We start from the raw sequence: 18,290 nt of genomic DNA on the forward strand, positions 1-18,290 counted from the left end.
CCTGACGTAGACACAGGGTGTGCATCATCCCCAGACCACTGATCAAAACTCCCCCAGCCACAGTAAGGGAACCAAAACTTGCAGCAGCTGCAACACCAGCAGGGAGAGAGAGCCCAGCACCAAGTAAGGGCAGTGCGGTCCAGTGGTTAGAGGGGGCGGATTGGGACCCAGGTCTCCTGGGTTCTATCCCCAGCTCTTGGAGAGGAACGGACTCTGGTGGGTCACAGCAGGCGGGGCCAGGGGCCAGGACTCCGGGGTTCGCTCCCTGGCGGTGACAGGAGGAGTGTCGTGCTCTGTGTGGGTCATTTATTTATTCAAACGGACCTTTTCGGGTGCCAGTTGCCATCATCCCGACAACGCCCCATTCCCAGCCTGGTTTAATCATTTTTGTGGCCCTACCCCAGAGCTCCTGCCAGTTTGGGCACCCCCAGGCAGTGAATCCCCACTATTGCTGAGACCTGGGGGGGGTCCAGTCCACACCCACCCAACCGCATCTCACCCCGTGCCCATCCCTTGTAGAGATGGACCCCAGAAAAGCATCTAAATACCTCATCTCTGCCAGGCGCCGCATCCTCACCGTCGCCTTTGCCCTGCTCACCTTGGGGGTCCTGACATGGGCTTATGTCGCTGGGATCCAGCTGGTGGCCAACCAGTATCGGATCATGGCCTTCGGCCTCTATGGAGTCTTCCTCGCCGCCCACCTGGTCATCTTCGCCTCTCTGGAGCTTCTTCGCCTCTCTGGAGCACCGGCGGATGAGGAGGGAGTCGTTGGCCTGTAGCTACACCAAGACGGTGGCGTTGACCATCTCGGCCTACCAAGAAGACCCCTCCTATCTCCGGCAGTGCCTGGAGTCGGTGCGGGCCACCCTGTACCCCCCAGAGAAGCTGCGGATCCTCATGGTGATCGACGGCAACAGCCCCGACGACCGCTACATGATGGACATGTTCCAGGAGGTCTTCGCCGGCGAGGACGTGGGCACCTACGTCTGGGAGAACAGTTACCACCAGCTGCCCCTGCTGGAGGGCGAGGAGGGGGGCGGCGGCTCCCAGGGGGCAGGAGGGGAGGAGCCTGGGCCCTACACCGAGGTGGAGATGGTGGACCCGGGCCAGCTGGCGGTGGAGGAGTTGATCCGGTCCAGGCGATGCGTCTGCATCATGCAGCGATGGGGCGGGAAGCGGGAGGTGATGTACACGGCCTTCAGGGCGCTGGGCAACTCGGTGGACTATATCCAGGTAGGAGCAACCAGCTGGCTACCCTCCCCCCACCCCACCCCCCAGCACAGCACAGCGCCCCCTACTGCCGTTCTGGGCATGAGGTCCTGCACTGCCTGCCAAGGGAGAGCCCCCCCACCCCGCCCCCTTCAGCACAGCGCCCCCTAGCGCCACCCTGGGGCATCGGGACAGTCCTGACTGTCAGGGGAGAGCCCCCAGCCTGCCCCCTGCAGCACAGCACCCCCTAGCACCACCCTGGGGCATCGGGACAGTCCTGACTGCCAGGGGAGAGCCCCCCACCCTGCCCCCTGCAGCACAGCGCCCCCTAGCACCACCCTGGGGCATCAGGGCCAGCCCTGACTGTCAGGGAAGAGCCCCCCAGCCTGCCCCCTGCAGCACAGCACCCTCTAGCACCACCCTGGGGCATCAGGGCCAGTCCTGACTGTCAGGGGAGAGCCCCCCAGCCTGCCCCCTGCAGCACAGCACCCCCTAGTGATGCACTGGGCATAGGGGTCAGCACAGCTCCCCCGGGGGGTCTCCGCAAGTAACACCCCCTCCTCGGCCGCCCCCAGGTGTGCGACTCAGACACCAAGCTGGACCCCAGTGCCACGGTGGAGATGGTGAAGGTGTTGGAGGCCAACAAGCGCTACGGAGCCGTGGGGGGCGACGTGCGGATCCTGAACGTCTCCGACTCCTTCATCAGCTTCATGAGCAGCCTGCGCTACTGGATGGCCTTCAACGTGGAGCGCGCCTGCCAGTCCTACTTCGACTGCGTCTCCTGCATCAGCGGGCCCCTGGGTGAGCCTGCCAGGACGCCTGGGTTCTCCCACGCTCTGGGAAGGGAGGAGGGGCTAGTGGTTAGAGCGGGGGGGGGAGTGCATCATTGCTGGACTTTATGTTGCGGATGCCATTATGTCTGCCTAATGGCCATGCTCACTGGTCAAACTTCATCTCTTTCAAATCAGTGATCCCTGCAAGGTTCGGGAGGATTGCCCTTCACAGCGGTAGTAGGTTTTTATCCTGCACTGTGCAGTTTGGCCATTCCAGGCCAACAAATGCCGTCAACTTTACATCCTGTCACTGTTCGCTCGCACTGAAAAGATCCCACTCCAGGTTCTGAGTTTGGGGATGAAGGTTTGGACGGGAAATTCGCCGCTCTTGCTGGGTGGATCCCTTCAGTTCAATAAACTTTACAGATCGTGAGGGCAAGAGGAGGCCCCTTTCCAGTAGGGAAATGAAGGAACATAGTCTATTTATTTGTCTGTAATAATTACAAAGAGCCATTTAACAGGAGAGATTTTTATTGGGTTTATTTTATGAACTGTGGCAAATAAAATGTATTTTTTTGAAAAATCTGTCTTCTCGACCCTTGTCATTAACTTTCCTTGTTTTAATTTGGATGATTATTGATAAGCCTTCACTTTATACATGGACTCCTGGCCCGGTGTTGAGTTGCACCCAAGTCTGGGGTGGGACGCAGGGGCTGTCTATACAGGAGTCTGACCTTGCTCCCTGCAGCACAGCGCCCCCTAGCGCCGCACTGGGGCTTCGGGGCCAGCCCTGACTGCCAGGGGAGAGCCCCGGGCTCTGCTCCCTCAGCTCAGCGCCCCCTAGTGCCATCCTGGGGCATCGGGGCCAGCCCTGACTGCCAGGGGAGAGCCCCCACCCCGCTCCCCAGAGCAGAGTGCCCCCTAGTGCCATGCTGTGGCATCCTGGCCTGCATCTCTGTGCGCAGCTTGTGAATTTTACAGCCAGTCTCTCCGCTGGCACTTGGGGCGATCGAGGGGCTATCACCGGGGCAGTGCTCGAGCTAACTGCCTGCTCCAGCCCCACGCTACTGAACAGCGCTGATCCTGCTCCAAAGGCTCCCTGCTCCTTCCAGTTAGCAGCGGGTCCTTTAAGACCCCAGCCCAGTGGCGTGCATTGATCTACCGCCGTCACTGTCCACGCTACAGCCTGGCTGCTGCCGGTGTAAGCGCCCCGCCACCCTGACTTAACAACCCCAGCTCCAGGGAGGCGCAGGGCTTATGTGGGTGTGGTTAGGGCGACACCGTGACCCTGCCTTCCTTACATCAGAGGGTGGTTGTCCTTCTTGTCAATTTTGCATCTGGGGGGGCCTGAAACTGACAAGAAAGGCTGGTAGGCTCCTGTGGTGAACCCAGTGCCCAGCTCACCATTCGGGTTTTCCTCCCTGGGCGGGTGTGGGACTCCTGCTAGATCCCGGCGGCCGCCCAGGCTCCCCGCTCCCCACCCTTTCCGGGAGCCCCGCAGCGCAGAGGCCAGGGGGCCCGGCAGGGAGGCCGGGAAGCAGTGGAGCACGGGGGAGAAGCCGGGCTCCTAGCCCCATACACTGCACCTCTTAAGTGAGCGGTGGCCTGAAGTTTGCAGTGTAGAAATTCCCCCGTTTGTCCCTTCCCTGCCCTGGGCCACCAGCTCCAGGCCGAGCCCTGTGCCAGCAGCAGATGAGTTCGGTATTATTCACGCCGGTTACTCAGCGCCCAGGCTGGGCCAGGGCGGACAGATTAGAGGCGAGACAAGGCTAGTGACGGGGGGATCAGGGTCCCTCCCAGCCCACCCCTACTGCTCTGCACAGCTGGGCTCTGGAAGCGATTTACAGATGTCTGGCCAGGGCGGATTTCCGGGAAAGCGGGAACCTGGTGGAAAATGATCATCCATCACTGCCTGGATTCAGGGGGGTTGGGGAATGGGCCTCAGGTCTTTCCCCTCTACGGGGCGCCAGCTCCCATCCGGCCCTAAGTGCGGGACTGGCTGTCTTGGGGGGAGAGGAATAGGGCACAGGACCCTACCCCGCTAGGAGCCACCCCAAAGGGGCCACAACTCACTGTTGGGTGAGGGGTTCCTGTATAAACAGCCCCCATGCCCTACCCCAGAGATAGCTGCATCTCAGAGCCAGGCGAGCCATCTCCATGCATTCAAGGCTTTGGGGATTTCCCACGGGACCTGTGGGGAGCTGTGTGGCTGACCCCGCTCCCCTGCTCTAATTAGCCCTTATCAGCCATGTCGCTGGTCGGTTTCCACCCCACCCAGTCTAGCTCACAGGCTCTGGCCCCTGGCACAGGGCTGGGGCAGCAGGGCAGGGAAGGGGCGGAGGGCACTGAGGGAATGGATAGAAGGGTGGAGGAGGTGATGGGGTGGGAGACGGGGAGACACCCAACTGAGCTCAGCCACGGGCGGGGGGGGAGGGGGCTGAACGAGACACACCCACAGCCCCCCCAACATGCCCACACCCCTGCCAACATACACCCATTGACCCCCCCCCCCCCCATCGCGGGCACCATGCCCCATTCCTCATCTCCCTGAGCCAGCCAGTCCCCCGCCCTGGTGCTGGATGGGAGCCGGGATCCCAGACTGGTTCTGACCAGTAGGACCGGGGCTGAGACCCTAACAGCTCATGTCACTGAACGAGCGTAGGGTTGGAGGCTGGGGGCTGCATTGGGTGCCAGCGCCACCTGCTGGACAAAGGGGAAACGTCAGCCCCTGGGCGCTGCAGTGAAGGAGACAACAAAGTCAGCAATTGTCCAGTAATTGTGTGTGTGAGACACTTTTGCGTTATTATGTCTGATTTTGTGCGTTTTTAAGTGACATGAAACTTGGGGGTACACAAGACAAGTCAGACTCCTTGTAAGGCCGTCTGGAAAGGCTGAGAGCCACTGTCATAGGGCACAGCCAGGGAGCCCAGCCTGTGGGCCAGGACCCCCCACACTGGGCGCTGCACTAGCCCCCTGCCTCCCATCCCGCAGCCCCCTGCTAGCCCAGCCCTGGACTCCCACCTCTTCAGCTCTGCCAGTGACCCTTACTCCTCCCAACCTGCAGCTCCCAGCTAGTCCAGCCCTGGGCTCCCCCACCCCCAACTCTGCCAGTGCCCCTCACTCCCGACCCGCAGTCCCCTGCAACCCAGCCCTGGGCTCCCTGAAGCTTTGTCAGTGCCCCTCAATCCCAACCCACAGCCCCCTGCTGTCCCAGCCCCTCATCCCTCCAGCTCCGTGATTCTCCCAGCTGCTTTCCGCAGTGAGGGAATAATAGTGACCCCCAGGCTGTGTGGGGCCTGTCTTTGATCAGAGCAACCTAGCAACCCCCTGACCTTTGCCTGCCAGGCGGGGCTGGTCATTGCAGGAGGGGGCAGCTGGGGTAGGGAGGGGTCCCTGTATAACCAGCCCCCGCACCGCACCCAAGAGGTGTTTGCATCTCCACGCCGGGTGAAGTTTCCTTGTATAAACAGGCTCCATGCCCCACCCCAGAGGTGGCTGCATCTCAGCACCGGGTGAGGGCTTCCTGTATAAACAGGGCCCACCACAAAGATGGTAGCTTTCACTCTGCAGGTGTGTATAGAGGGGTTCTGCATGCCAGAGGTGTGTGTGTATGTGTGTTTGTGTGTGTGTGTGTGTGTGTGTGACAGAGAGAGAGAGAGAGAAAGCGAGCACAGAACAACACAATCACAGGCAGGCAGACACAATGCCCCAGAGATACAACCATGGACGCATGATCTATTTCAGACTCTCTCTCACACGGAGCAGAACTCGTTCCCTCCAGCAGGGGGCAGCACGCACACACGCACAGGACATGTCACACCCAGTAGGGGGCAGCGGACACACACACGCACACTCCTGCCTCTAATATCACCCCCCCCCACACACACACACACATTCAGATGTGTGGTGGCTTATGGGGAACACACAGAGGGGAGAGATTGGTGCGAATCCCTTATACCAAGGGGGGCTGGAAGCCAAGACTCCTGGGTTCCATACCCAGCTCTGGGAGGGGAGGAGAGTGGGGTCCAGTGGTTAGAGCAGGGGAGGGGAAGCTGGGAGTCAGGACTCCTGGGTTCCATACCCAGCTCTGGGAGGGGAGGAGAGTGGGGTCCAGTGGTTAGAGCAGGGGAGGGGAAGCTGGGAGTCAGGACTCCTGGGTTCCATACCCAGCTCTGGGAGGGGAGGAGAGTGGGGTCCAGTGGTTAGAGCAGGGGAAGGGAAGCTGGGAGCCAGGACTCCTGGGTTCCATAACCAACTCTGGGAGTGGGGAGGAATCCAGGATTTCGCGCGAGGGCGGTTGACGAGAAACCAAGGCATTAAATGTCCTTGCACGACCCCGGAGTCCAATGTGCTGGCAGCATAAATTCTGTGACGCCAACATCCCCGGCGCAGGGGGGAGGGCGGGTCTCTGGCCAGGAGGCAGCTACTAAGTGGGGGGCATACGGCGAGAGACAGAGAAATGACAGCCCAGACCTCCCCCTGCCCCCCAATGGGAAAGGCAAGGTTGGCTCCCAAGGGGTTAAATCCCCCCCACCAGTGACGCCCAAGGCAGAGCGCCCCCTACTGACCCCCAGCATCATAGAATATCAGGCTTGGAAGGGACCTCAGGGGGTCATCTAGTCCCACCCCCTGCTCAGAGCAGGACCAATCCCCAATTTTTGCCCCAGATCCCTAAATGGCCCCCTCAAGGATTGAACTCACAACCCTCCGTTTAGCAGACCAATGCTCAAACCACTGAGCTATCCCTCCCCTACTAACCCCCCACCCTGCCCAGCGCCCCCTACTGACCCTGCTCCCTGCCCCCTGGCGGCCCCTAGGCCTTAGTCTCCCATCCAGGTGGTGACCTGCCCCCCCCCCCCGCGCTGAGCGCCCCCTGGCCCGGGAGAGTGGGGGGGGGGCAAGGTGAGCTCCGGGCATCCCGGGATCCTGCCATCCGATTGGCTACCAGTCAACCCAGGGGGATTTCCCCATTGTCTGGGGAGCGAGGGGGCAGGGCAGGGCAGGGGAGGGGCTTCCTAAACATCCCCTGTCTAGACGCTGCCGGGACGTCGGGCCCTGGGGCTGACGTGACGTCCCAGCCCAGCCTGGCCCTTCTGCCCTGTCCCCTAGCTCCACCCCCTGCCCCCGCGCCCAGCTGGCCCTTCTCCCCTCTCCCCGCCCCCAGCCTGCCCCCCGCCCCCATCCCCTTGCCCCCCGTACAACCCGCCCCCAGCCCAGCTCAGTCCGCCCCCAGCCCACCCCCCGTCCCTCAGCCCAGCCTGTCCCCTGTCCCCCCCCCCCCCCCCGGCCCCCTAGCCTGTCCCCTGTTCTCCCAGCCCCTCAGCCACATCCGCCTCTCCATCCCCATCCACCTCTCCAGCCCTAGACACCCTTCCAGCTACCCCACCTCTCTCTCCGCCCATTCCGTCCTCCCCACCCACCTAGCCCTCCAGCCATCCCCCGCCAGAGACATCTCGGTCCCTCCCTCCTTCCCTCCCCACACACCCTCTCTATCTATCTATCCCCCTACATCTATCTATCTATCCCTACACACCCCCTCTATCTATCCCCACACCCCCCTCTATTTATCTATCTATCCCCACACCCTCCCCCATCTATCCCCACACCCCCCTCTATTTATCCCCCTCTATCTATCTATCCCCACACACACCCTCTATCTATCGATCTATCCCCACCCCCCTCTATCTATCGATCTATCCCCACACACCCCTCTATCTATCCCCCCTCTATCTATCAATCCCCACACACCCCCATTTATCTATCCCCCCACACACCCTCTATCTCTCTATCTATCCCAACACACACCCTCTACCTATCCCCACACCCTCCCCCATCTATCCCCCCACACCCCCTCTATCTATCCATCAATCCCCACACCCTCCCCCCTCTATCTATCCCCACACCCTCCCCCCTCTATCTATCCCCCACACCCCCTCTATCTATCTATCAATCCTCACACACTCCCTCTATCTATCTATCTCCAGACACACCCTGTGCCCCCAGACTCACCCTGCTTGTGCCAGCTGCCACCGGTTATGCTCCCCCCAGCTCCCCCTGCGATCGAGGGGTCCTGCTGGGGTACAAAGAGCCCCGGTCCCAACTACCCTGTGGATCCCCCAGGGCAGCAGAAGGTGGATCCCCGCCCCCCGGGGCCCTCCTGCCCCGGGACAGAGGGGGACGGGACGGGGTCCCCACGGCCCACCCAGCCGTCGGCCTCTTTGCTGGGGCTGCCAGTGGGGCCGGGAGGGGCTGAGACGCAGCAAACTCCATTCACCCCCAGGGCCATCGACCTGCTGAGCCAAAGGGGCCTGGAGCCCCCCAGCCAGCCCCCGGCCCCGGATCGGAGCCAGCGCCCCCTAGCGGGGAAAGGCTCCATTTCCCCCGCCGCAGCCAGCCAGTCCCCGCCCTGGGGCCGGATCGGAGCTGGGGAGGGGGGGAAATTCCCTGCCATTGTTCGCTCCCTCCCCCTCCCCGCAGCTAAGCCCTGGCACCGCCCCCCCCCGCTCCCCCCGCCCCTTCCCAGCGCTCCCCGCTGCAGCAGCCAGGGGGGCGGGAGATGGAATTTTTTGCCTTGGCTTCCAGCCAAAGGCAGAGGCTGCCGGGTGCGGCGGGGGTGGGGGGGTGAGACCAGGGCTGCGGGTCGGGAGTGAGGGGCACCGGCAGCGCTGGGGTGGGAGGGGGCAGGGCTGGGCTAGCAGGGGGCTGCGGGTCGGGAGTGAGGGGCACCAGGACTGGGGGTTCCCTCAGTCTACCCTGGTTCCTGAACTCAGCCCCCCATCCGCGGGATGTTTGGTCTAGCACCTCCCACTTTCTCTCTCATGCTCCCCTCATCCTGGGTTCTGGTCCCTAGAGATTGATTCAACCCCACTCCCCAAGCCAGCCACTCCCCGACCCTGTCCTGGGTCAGAGCTGGTGCCTCTTTATCTTCCAACCCTTCCCATCTTGGGCCTCATCACCCGCTCCTGTTGCCCGGTCCCTCCCTTCTGACCCCATTATAAACAGTCCCCGTGCCCCTCCACAGGGGGGGCTGTATCTCAGCACTGGATGAGGGGGTCCCTCTATAAACAGTGATGGTGCCCCACCCCAGAGACAGCTGCCTCTCCCTGCTGAGTGAGGGATTTGTGTGTGTCCATTCTGCAAAGCCCTTGGGGGCATCAGGTGCTAGAAAGAGAAGGTTAAATACCGACCCCGACAGGGGAACACGGAGACCCGAGACCTGAAAATGTCCCACCAACAGCCCTCAACACACACACACACACCCCAACAGCCCTCACACACACACACCAACACACACCCTGACAGCCCTCAACTCACACACACACACCGACAGCCCTCAACACACACATGCCATCAACACACACACACACACACACACTCCAACACACACCCCGACAGCCCTCAACTCACACACGCACCCCGACAGCCCTCAACACACACATGCCCTCAACACACACACACACACACACCCCAACACACACCCCCACAGCCCTCAACTCACACACACACCCCGACAGCCCTCAACACACAGATGCCCTCAACTCACACACACACCCTGACAGCCCTCACCACACACATGCCATCAACACACACACACACACACCAACACCCTCCCGACAGCCCTCAACTCACACACACACCCCGACAGCCCTCAACACACACACCCTCAACACACACACATCCCGACAGCCCTCAACACACACACACACTGACAGCCTTCAACACACACACGCCCTCAACACAGACACACACACGCCCCTTGACAGTGCCTTCCCCATCCCCCCCTGTAGTCATGCTGGTCCAGTGCGTCTGACCTGAGCCCCGGAAACACATGTCCCCCTAAGAATGCCTCACCCAGGGCTGGCTATCAGGGGGCTGCGAGTCGGGGGTGAGGGGCACCCGCTGGCAGAGCTGTGAAGGGAAGTCCAGGACTGGGACAACAGTGATTGCTCGTTATCGTTCTATCTCCTGTTAATTAATTCTGCCCCCGATTAGCATCTGATAATCCCATTTCTGCTGCATTATTTTCTCTCTCTGCAGCGGGATGAAGCCCTGAGGTCAGGGAAGCAATTCCCGTCCCCGTCATACCAGTGTGAACACGCAGGGACTCAGGCCCAGGGCCTATGGCAGGCCGGGGGAGACCTGAGACCAGAAACACCCATGAGATTAACCTACAGTTGTATGTAGGTGGAATTGGCTGGCTCTGGGGGGCAGGGAATGGGGCACAGGGCCTTTTCCTTTGGGGGGGGGGTGCCAGCTCCAGGCAGGGACTGGCTGGCTCTGGGGAGCAAGGAGTCTTTCCCATCGGGGGGGGGGCACTGGCCCCAGGGCAGGGACTGGCTGGCTCTGGGGGACAGGGAATGGGGCACGGGGCCTGTGCCCTGTGGGGGGCATCGGCTCTGATCCAGCTCTAGGCAGGGGAATGGCTGGTGTAGGTGGCCCGCGGGGTGGGCATTGACTCAGGGAATCCTGAATTCCAGGGCGGGGAATCTGTCACTTTTTGCTTCCGGGGCCCAGAATCCTTGGCTCTCTCCCAGCCCCCCCCCCAGCCGATGATGTCACCAGCACCCCCAAAGAGCATCTCCCAGCATGCTGCGCTGCGGGCACCCTCCTTGGCTGGGTGATGCAGATGGGGCTCAGGTCCCGGCAGGTGAGTTGAAGGTGGGGGTTGCAGGGGCCCGGTGCGTGGCTGAAGGGGGGGTAGCATGGATCCCACTCCCCCCAGCCAGCCAGCCAGCCAGCCAGCCAGCACCAGGGAAGGACAGAGACGCAGCTGGAGATTGTCTCTCCCTGCGGCTCAACAGCCACTTCGGGGTCTGCAGCTGACACCCCCCTCTCCCCATACACCCTGTCCGTCTGTCTGTCCATCTATCCCCATACACCAAATCCCTCTACCCATCCTTCCATGTGTCTGTCCCAGACACCCATCATCTATCAATCTATCTATCCCCAGACACCCCCATCTATCTATCTATCTATCTATCTATCTATCTATCTATCTATCTATCTATCTATCTATCTCCACCCCCTCTATCTATCCCCACCCCCATCTATCTATCCTCAGACACCCCCATCTATCTATCTATCTATCTATCTATCTATCTATCCCCATACACCCCCTCTATCTATCTATCTATACCCCCCGCTATCTATCTATCCCCCCATATGCCCCTCTATCTATCTATCTATCTATCTATCTATCTATCTATCTATCTATCTATCTATCTATCCCTGTGTGTATCTTTCTCTCCATCTCTCTCTGTCCCTGTCTCTCTCCACGTCTCTCCCTCCAACCTTCCTTCTGTGTATTTCTGTCTGTCCATCCACACCCGGAGCTCTCTCTCCATCCCTCCCCCTGGATAGTCCGGTCTCTACCCATCCATCCCCGGACACGGGATCTATCCCCCCCACACCCCATCTCTCCACCTCCCATCTCCCCCTGCAGCTCCGGAGCGTCCCCCCCCCCCAGCTCCCTCCCTCCTTCTCTCTCCATTTCTGCATCTTTCGCTCTTTCTCCAGGCTCCGACCAGCAACCTGCCACATTCCCCCGCTCCCCCCCCCCCCAGAGCTCCCCCCCCCGCCCGGCTCCCCAGCCCAGCCCAGCCCGCCAGCGGGGGGGGGGGGGGACGGAGACGCAGCGTCTCCTGCCTTTTCCTCTCCTGTTGCGGGGGGGGAGGCGCAGACAGCCGGGAGAGGGGGATCGGGGCTCAGGGGGCCCCTCCCCCCAGGTGCAGCCTGCAGCGCCCCCCCCCCCGCCGGCTTCCCCCAGCCGGGCCCCTCGGAGGCGCCGCGGCCGGGGGGGAGCCGGGCGCAGCGGCGGTGGCGGAGCTGGTCAAGTTCGCGCAGAGGAGCAGGCGGATGGTGGGGCGGGTTGGATGTGGGGAGATCCCAGCCCCCAACACAGCCGGAGCGGACGCGGTGGGGGGGGGGGGAGACAGACAAACGGACCGACTGCAGCCTCCCCCCTCCCTGGCTTCTTTGTTCATCTCCATGGGGTGGGGAGGGGGGCGCCCCCAGGCGCGCACCGCGTCCCCCCCCCATGTACGCGTCGCGGCGCAGCCGGCGCTAGGAGCAGGTAGGTGGATGGGGTTTGTAAGGGGGGGGGCTTGGTTCGGCGGGGGAAGGGGGTCAGAGGACCCCCCCGCATTGGCACTGCGCTGTTTGGCCGCGGATATGGGGGTCTCTCCAATCTCGGGGTGGAGGGGTGATCCAGCGGAGACCCCCCTCAATTGGACCTGAGCTGTGGGGTTATGGGGGTTTCTCTGAATTTTGGGGGAAGAGAATATCCCCCAGATTGGCACCGGGCAGCTCTGACCATGGGGGTCATGGGGATCCAGAGGGGACCCCTCAGATTGGCACTGAGCTGCGTGGGGAGTTATGGGGGGGTCTCTCTGATCGTGGGGGAGGGATTGGTGGAGGGGGATCCCCGCAGAATTGCACTGAGCTGCATAAAGAGGATATCGGGGTCTCTATAAATTGTGGGGTCGATGGAGGGAGACCCCCCCAGATTGGCACTGAGCTGGGGGGGGGGAAAGCTTTGGGGTCTCTCTGATCTTGTGGGGCTGGGTTTGGCGGGGGGATCCGGAAAGGGAGACACTGAACTGGGGGGAGAGTTTTAAGGGGGGGAGGTCTATCTCTGATGCTGAGGGATCTCTTTTTGAGGGGGGAGAAATGGCGGGCAGATCCCTATTGCTTCTGTGCCAGGGCTGATCCACCCCAGATGGGGAGGGACACCAAGGCCAGATGAAGGTGGAGAGTGCGGGGGATATGAGAAGCCCCTTATGGAAGCAAATGGCGAGCAGAGAGGCCCCCCCCCACGAAAGATAGACATGCTGGGGTCCAACTCACCCACTGGAGAATGGGGGGGGGGTTTCCAGGAAAGGAGTGGGATCTAGTGGCTAGAGCAGGGGTAGGTTGGGAGCCAGGACTCCTGGGTTCTCTCCCTGGCTCTGGGAGGGGAGTGGGGTGTAGTGGTCAGAGCACGCAGCCGCAGATGGGAGGTGATGGGGCCTGCTGGCTTTTCCTCCCAGAGGCTGGCTGGAGATTCTTGTATAATGATGTTGCTGAGGACAGGGGAAGGGGTCAGCACAGAATATACGGGGGGCAGGGGGGTGTTTTAGGAAGTGTATGTAACAACCCCCCCCATTTCTGCCTATCCCTTAGCAATATAATTTATTCCTCCCAAGATGCACCACGCTGCAGTTACAAAGAGGGGGAGGGGGAATCCTTGGCTCCCCATGACTGTGTGTAACCAGCCAGGAGGGGCTGCGGGTCGGGAGTGAGGGGCACAGGCAGAGCTGGGGGGACACACCCAGGGCTGGGCTAGCGGGGGGCTGCAGATCAGGAATGAGGGGCACTGTTTCCTCACACAAGGGTTAATGATTTTGACTTGAACTTCCCAGAGACGGGACATTCAGGGGAGGGTGGCTAAGGTCAAGGAAAGGGGTGGGGGGGGCAGGATGAGGAGGGCTTCCCTTTCGGGGAGGAGCCTGGGGCTCTGTTTCGGGGGGGAGGCAGGTTCCACTTTCCCTGAATTGACCAGCCCTACCCCCGCATTCCTGCGCTCAGCCCCCCTAGATCTGAGCCGGCGTCTGGGGGATCCCACCAGGGATTTGGGGAGGGGGGTTGTGGGGAGTTTCTGCGGGGGAAGGTGATCAGAGAGGGGTTCAGAAACCCCCCCCCCAATTTCAGAGCTGGGGAGTGAACCCAGAAGTCCTGGCTCCCAGCCCCTCCCCCAGCCCACTGGACCCCACTCCCCTCCCAGAGCCAGGTTAGACCCCAGGTTAGGTGCAGGCTCTGTGCAGGGCCGTGGCGCTCGCAGGGTTAACGTCTGGCAGTGGTTGGTGGGGGGGTATTAAGGGGTCAAGGGGGAGCAAGTCCCAGGTGCAGACTGTCTGTGAAGCCAGACGAGGTCAGAGGTCACGGGCAGGGGTCGCTCCCAGCACTGTCGCCTGTGCATAAATCAAGGTGTCTGGGAGAGGAGGAGGGTCTGGGGGGGGGGTTAGAGCGGTGGGAGGGGGAGGGGCTGAGAGTCAGGACTCCTGGGTTCAGATAACCGCCACCTCCCCATTATGTATAGCCACAGAAACAAGCCCACACACAGTGTGTATATGTGTGCGTGCACACTGAGCTGTTGTGTGTGTGTGTGTGTGTGTGTGCGTCTGCCCTGCTGCCCCCTGCTGAAGGGGATGAGTCCTGGTGTGTGTGTGTGACGGTGTGCATGTGGCTCTGTGTGTATGGGTGTAGGGTGTCCGTGTGTCTGCAGACGGGGTGTGTACTTCCACCTGGGTGGGTGATCGAACAGGTGCATTTGTGGAGGGGCCCACGCGCGCACACACAGAGTCACCTGAGCACTCAGAATTACACAATCACAATTAAACACCATTACACAATCAGACTTACAATTTCACACAGTGACCGTCAGACAATCAGATGTTTGCAGTCGCACACATTCAATTCTACACAGTGACAATTGCACCCATGAGCAGTCACAACCAAGCACACAGTCATGCACAGTGACAGGCGCACACATGCACAGTCCCAATCACACCCACTCAGTCACACACGGTGACAGTCGCACGCACTGGTGTTCACAACCACACACACATTTACATACAGTAACAGTCACACGACCTGACCATGACAACTGCACACCCTTGCAGTGACAGTTGTACCCACTGTTATACACAACTGCACACAGCGCCTCCCAGTCACATGCTCATAGTCACACACAATGCTGTTCACAATTGCAACCACACAGTTCCATATAGTGACAGACACACACAGGGACAGCCACAAACACTGCTGTTCACAATCGCAATGCATAGTTACCTACAGTGACAGTCACACACTCACAGTGGCAGTCGCACACACTGCTGTTCACAATCGCACACACACTATCTCACAATCTCAGACTCACCCCGCCCCCTCCCCTTCACTTTCACTGTCTGGGTCAGAGCCAGAAGCCTCTTAGAAACGTGACCTTCTGGCACCTGGGAGGGAGCTGGGGGAGCGGGGAGAAGGAGCGAGGGTGGCATGTCAGGAATGAAGGGCACTGAGCGGGGGGGCTCTCAGTGCCCCCCGCACCCCTCGTGACTCTCTACCCCAGCCCCCCCCAACCTAAACTCCCTCTGCTGCCCCCACTCCAGCCCCATTCCTGGCCTCTCTTCACATGGATAGAACCCGGGGCACCGACAGAGCCAGGGGGTGGGGTGGGGCAGCGCTTGGTTAGCAGGGGCTGCGGGTGGGGAGTGAGGGGCACCAGCAGAGCTGTGTGGGGCAGGGCTGGGCTAGCAGGGGCTGCGGGTGGGGAGTGAGGGGCACCAGCAGAGCTGTGTGGGGCAGGGCTGGGCTAGCAGGGGCTGCAGGTGGGGAGTGAGGGGCACCAGCAGAGCTGTGTGGGGCAGGGCTGGGCTAGCAGGGGCTGCAGGTGGGGAGTGAGGGGCACCAGCAAGCTGTGTGGGGCAGGGCTGGGCTAGCAGGGGCTGCAGGTGGGGAGTGAGGGGCACGGGCTGAACTGGTGGTGCGGGCGGGAGTGTTATTTTCTACTTGAACGCTCTGGTTGATCCAGCTGGTTCTGTGACCTTTAACCCTAGGGGTCTGGGCTGGGGGTGAATCTGGGCCTGGGGAAGCAGAGATGGGTCAGGGAGGAGAGACCCCTCGTGAGCTGGACTTGGTTGGGCTGTGCATAGCTCTGGGGACTTGGCAGTGTCGGTGCTGAGCTGGCAGGTGTGTGTGTCCCTGCTGCCCCCTGCTGGAGGGGCTGGGCCCTACTCTGTGTGTGTGTGCGTGTGTGTCTGCTGCCCCCTGCTGGAGGAGACGGGCCCTGCTCTGTGTGTGTGTGTGTGTGTGTGTGTGTGTGTGTGTGTGTGCGCTGCCCCCTGCTGGAGGGGCTAGGCCCTGCTCTGTGTGTGTGTGTCCCTGCTGCCCCCGATGGAGGAGACGGGACCTGCTCTGTGAGTGTGTGTGTGTGTGTGTGCGTGTGTGTGTCCCTGCTGCCCCCTGCTGGAGGGGCTGTGCCCTGCTCTGTGTGTGTGTGTGTGCATGTGTGTCTGCTGCCCCCCACTGGAGGAGACGGGCCCTGCTCTGGGTGTGTGTGTGTCCCTGCTGCCCCCTGCTGGAGGGGCTGGGCCCTGCTCTGTGTGCGTGTGTGTGGCTGAGGGACAAGGTCTGGAGCCCATTACAGAACAGCAGTGCTGCTCCGTTGTGTCGCAGTCACACCACAACGGCTGCCTTGCCGCACAGCCCCAGCGGCAGGGTGGTACCGGTGCTGCGTGCTGGGGTTGCCGTGGTGTCACAGCGGCGGTGTGGACTGTGGGTGTGTTCTCATTACGTGCGGGGGGATGTCAGCCCGTCCGGCTGTGGTCACGTGACCACGGTTGAGGCGCCGAGGGACTGTGCTGCTGTCTGATTGTGGTCCAGGCGCGGAGTTGTGTTGCAGTTGCGTGACGCTGAGCGGGTGTTTTCGGCAGTGTTGCTGTTCCAGGCGCATGAGGCCCCTATGAGGTGGGGCGTGGGCTGGTTATACAGGGACCCCTTGTCCGGCCCCGAGATGCAGCCACCTCTGGGGTGGGGCTCTGGGCCTGGTTACGCAGGGAACCCTGCTGAGATGCAGCCACCTCTGGGGTGTGGCACCAGCCTGTCCAGCCCCCACTCCCCTGCCCCCCCACTCAGATCTGTTCCCCCCAACTGACCAGGGACGGAGCTGGCCGGTGAGCTGGAGAGGTTGAAAGAGGCTGAGAGGGAGGAGGAGAGATGGGGCGGAGAGACGGTTGGGGGAGATCGAGGAGAAGAAGGAAGGACGGGGCGGGGGATGGAGGAGCTGGTAAGCCCACTCCCACCCCCCAGTGGAGGGGGAGAAGGAGAGAAAGGGTTAAAAGTTCAAGGCCAATGGGGTTATTTAAAGGGCCAGGCGCATCTCTTCTTTTGGGGGGTGTTCTTTGAGGAATTGGGGGGGATAGGATGGGGGGGGGTCATTCCAGGGTCCGGCCATATTGGTGGCTATTCCAGACAGCCAGACCACCTCCACCCCCCACCTGGGTCCCGAGTGTCTTCCCACACCCTGTATCCCTTCAGGGTGTGCTGGGGACTCCTTCAGGTGTCCTTAGTCAGCAGCTGTTGCTTTAAGAAACTCCCCTCCCTGCTTCCTCCCTCCCCCTTCTGCTGCCCCCCATGCACACTGGCTAGAGCAGGGAGCCAGGACTCCTGGGTTCTCACCCTGGCTCTGGGAGGGGAGTGGGGCCTAGTGGTTAGAGCAGTGGGGGCTGGGAGCCCGGACTCCTGGGTTCTCACCCTGGCTTTGGGAGGGGCGTGGGGTCTGGTGGATTAGAGCGAGGGGGCTGGCAGTCAGTCCTATCTGCTTCAAGTCAGCCAGTTCCCCTGCTCTGGGGCTGATTGGGCCTGATGCCCCCTAGCGGGGAAAGGCCCCGTGCCCCACAAACTGTCCAGATTATTTCTGGTGGCAGAGTCTGGGAGGGTCAAGTCTCCTCCCAGGTGTGTGTGTGTGTGTGTGTGTGTGTGTGTCCCTGCTGCCCCCTGCTGGAGGGAATGGGCCTTACTCTGTGTGTGTGTGTGTGTTTGTGTGCGCGCGTTTGGCCTTGGTGTGTCATTGTACCTGCTGTGTGTGTGACTGAGTCTCTCTGCTTGCATGGGCCAGCTTTGTATGTGTGTTACTGTGTGGTGTGCGCATGTGCTCGCTCTCTATTGTTGTGTCTCCATTTCACAACACCACTCAGCTACTGAGTGGTGTTGTGTCCCAATCTCCGTGTTAGGTTGTGTATCTTTTTCTCAGTGTGTGCCCCCCCGCTCCGTGACGCTGTGTCTCCACATGGCCAGGGGGCTGTGTGTCATTGTGTTGCTCTCGGTGGGTGTCACGGGGTTGTGGGGTGTCTCTCTGGGCGATATTGTGTACGGCTGTGTCATTGTGTTGCTCTGCGTCTTGTGCCAGGGGTCTGTGGGAGGTGCTCCGTGTGTCTGTGCATTGCACAGGGGCTGTGGGCCGTCTGTGCGGGTCGCTGGCTCCGGTCCCCGCTCCCTATGGGACCCCCAACAACCCCCCTTCAGGGGTCAGGCAGAGCCAGCAAGACAGTCTGCTGCCATGGCAACGGGGCCTAACACAGCCCAGAGCCTGACCCCCCCCCCATTAACCCTTCCTGGTCCAGGCCCTGCTCCCACCCCCCAGCTCAGTCAGTGCCCCTCAGTCCCAAGCCGCAGCCCCCTGCTAGCCCAGCCCTGGGCACCCCCCACCCCAGCTCTCCCCATTTTGTCTGTAGTGAGAAAGTTGCAAGCCTGGGGAGAGAACCCAGGAGTTCT

The 18,290-nt window shown here is 61.5% G+C and overlaps 1 protein-coding gene across 1 annotated transcript in view; it reads left to right on the forward strand.

The window, feature by feature from the left end:
• The first annotated feature begins 521 nt into the window (after window positions 1–521).
• The window catches only part of LOC141977560 (hyaluronan synthase 1-like), a 36,700-nt gene continuing 18,931 nt past the window's right edge, over window positions 522–18,290 (forward strand). Inside the window, 3 exon segments of the mRNA XM_074939075.1 lie at window positions 522–707; window positions 709–1,233; window positions 1,785–2,010. Of these exon segments, the coding sequence (XP_074795176.1) occupies window positions 522–707; window positions 709–1,233; window positions 1,785–2,010 (937 nt within the window).

This window comes from Natator depressus, chromosome 24, assembly GCF_965152275.1.
Source record: "Natator depressus isolate rNatDep1 chromosome 24, rNatDep2.hap1, whole genome shotgun sequence".
In the NCBI taxonomy this organism is placed as follows: Eukaryota; Metazoa; Chordata; order Testudines; family Cheloniidae; genus Natator; species Natator depressus.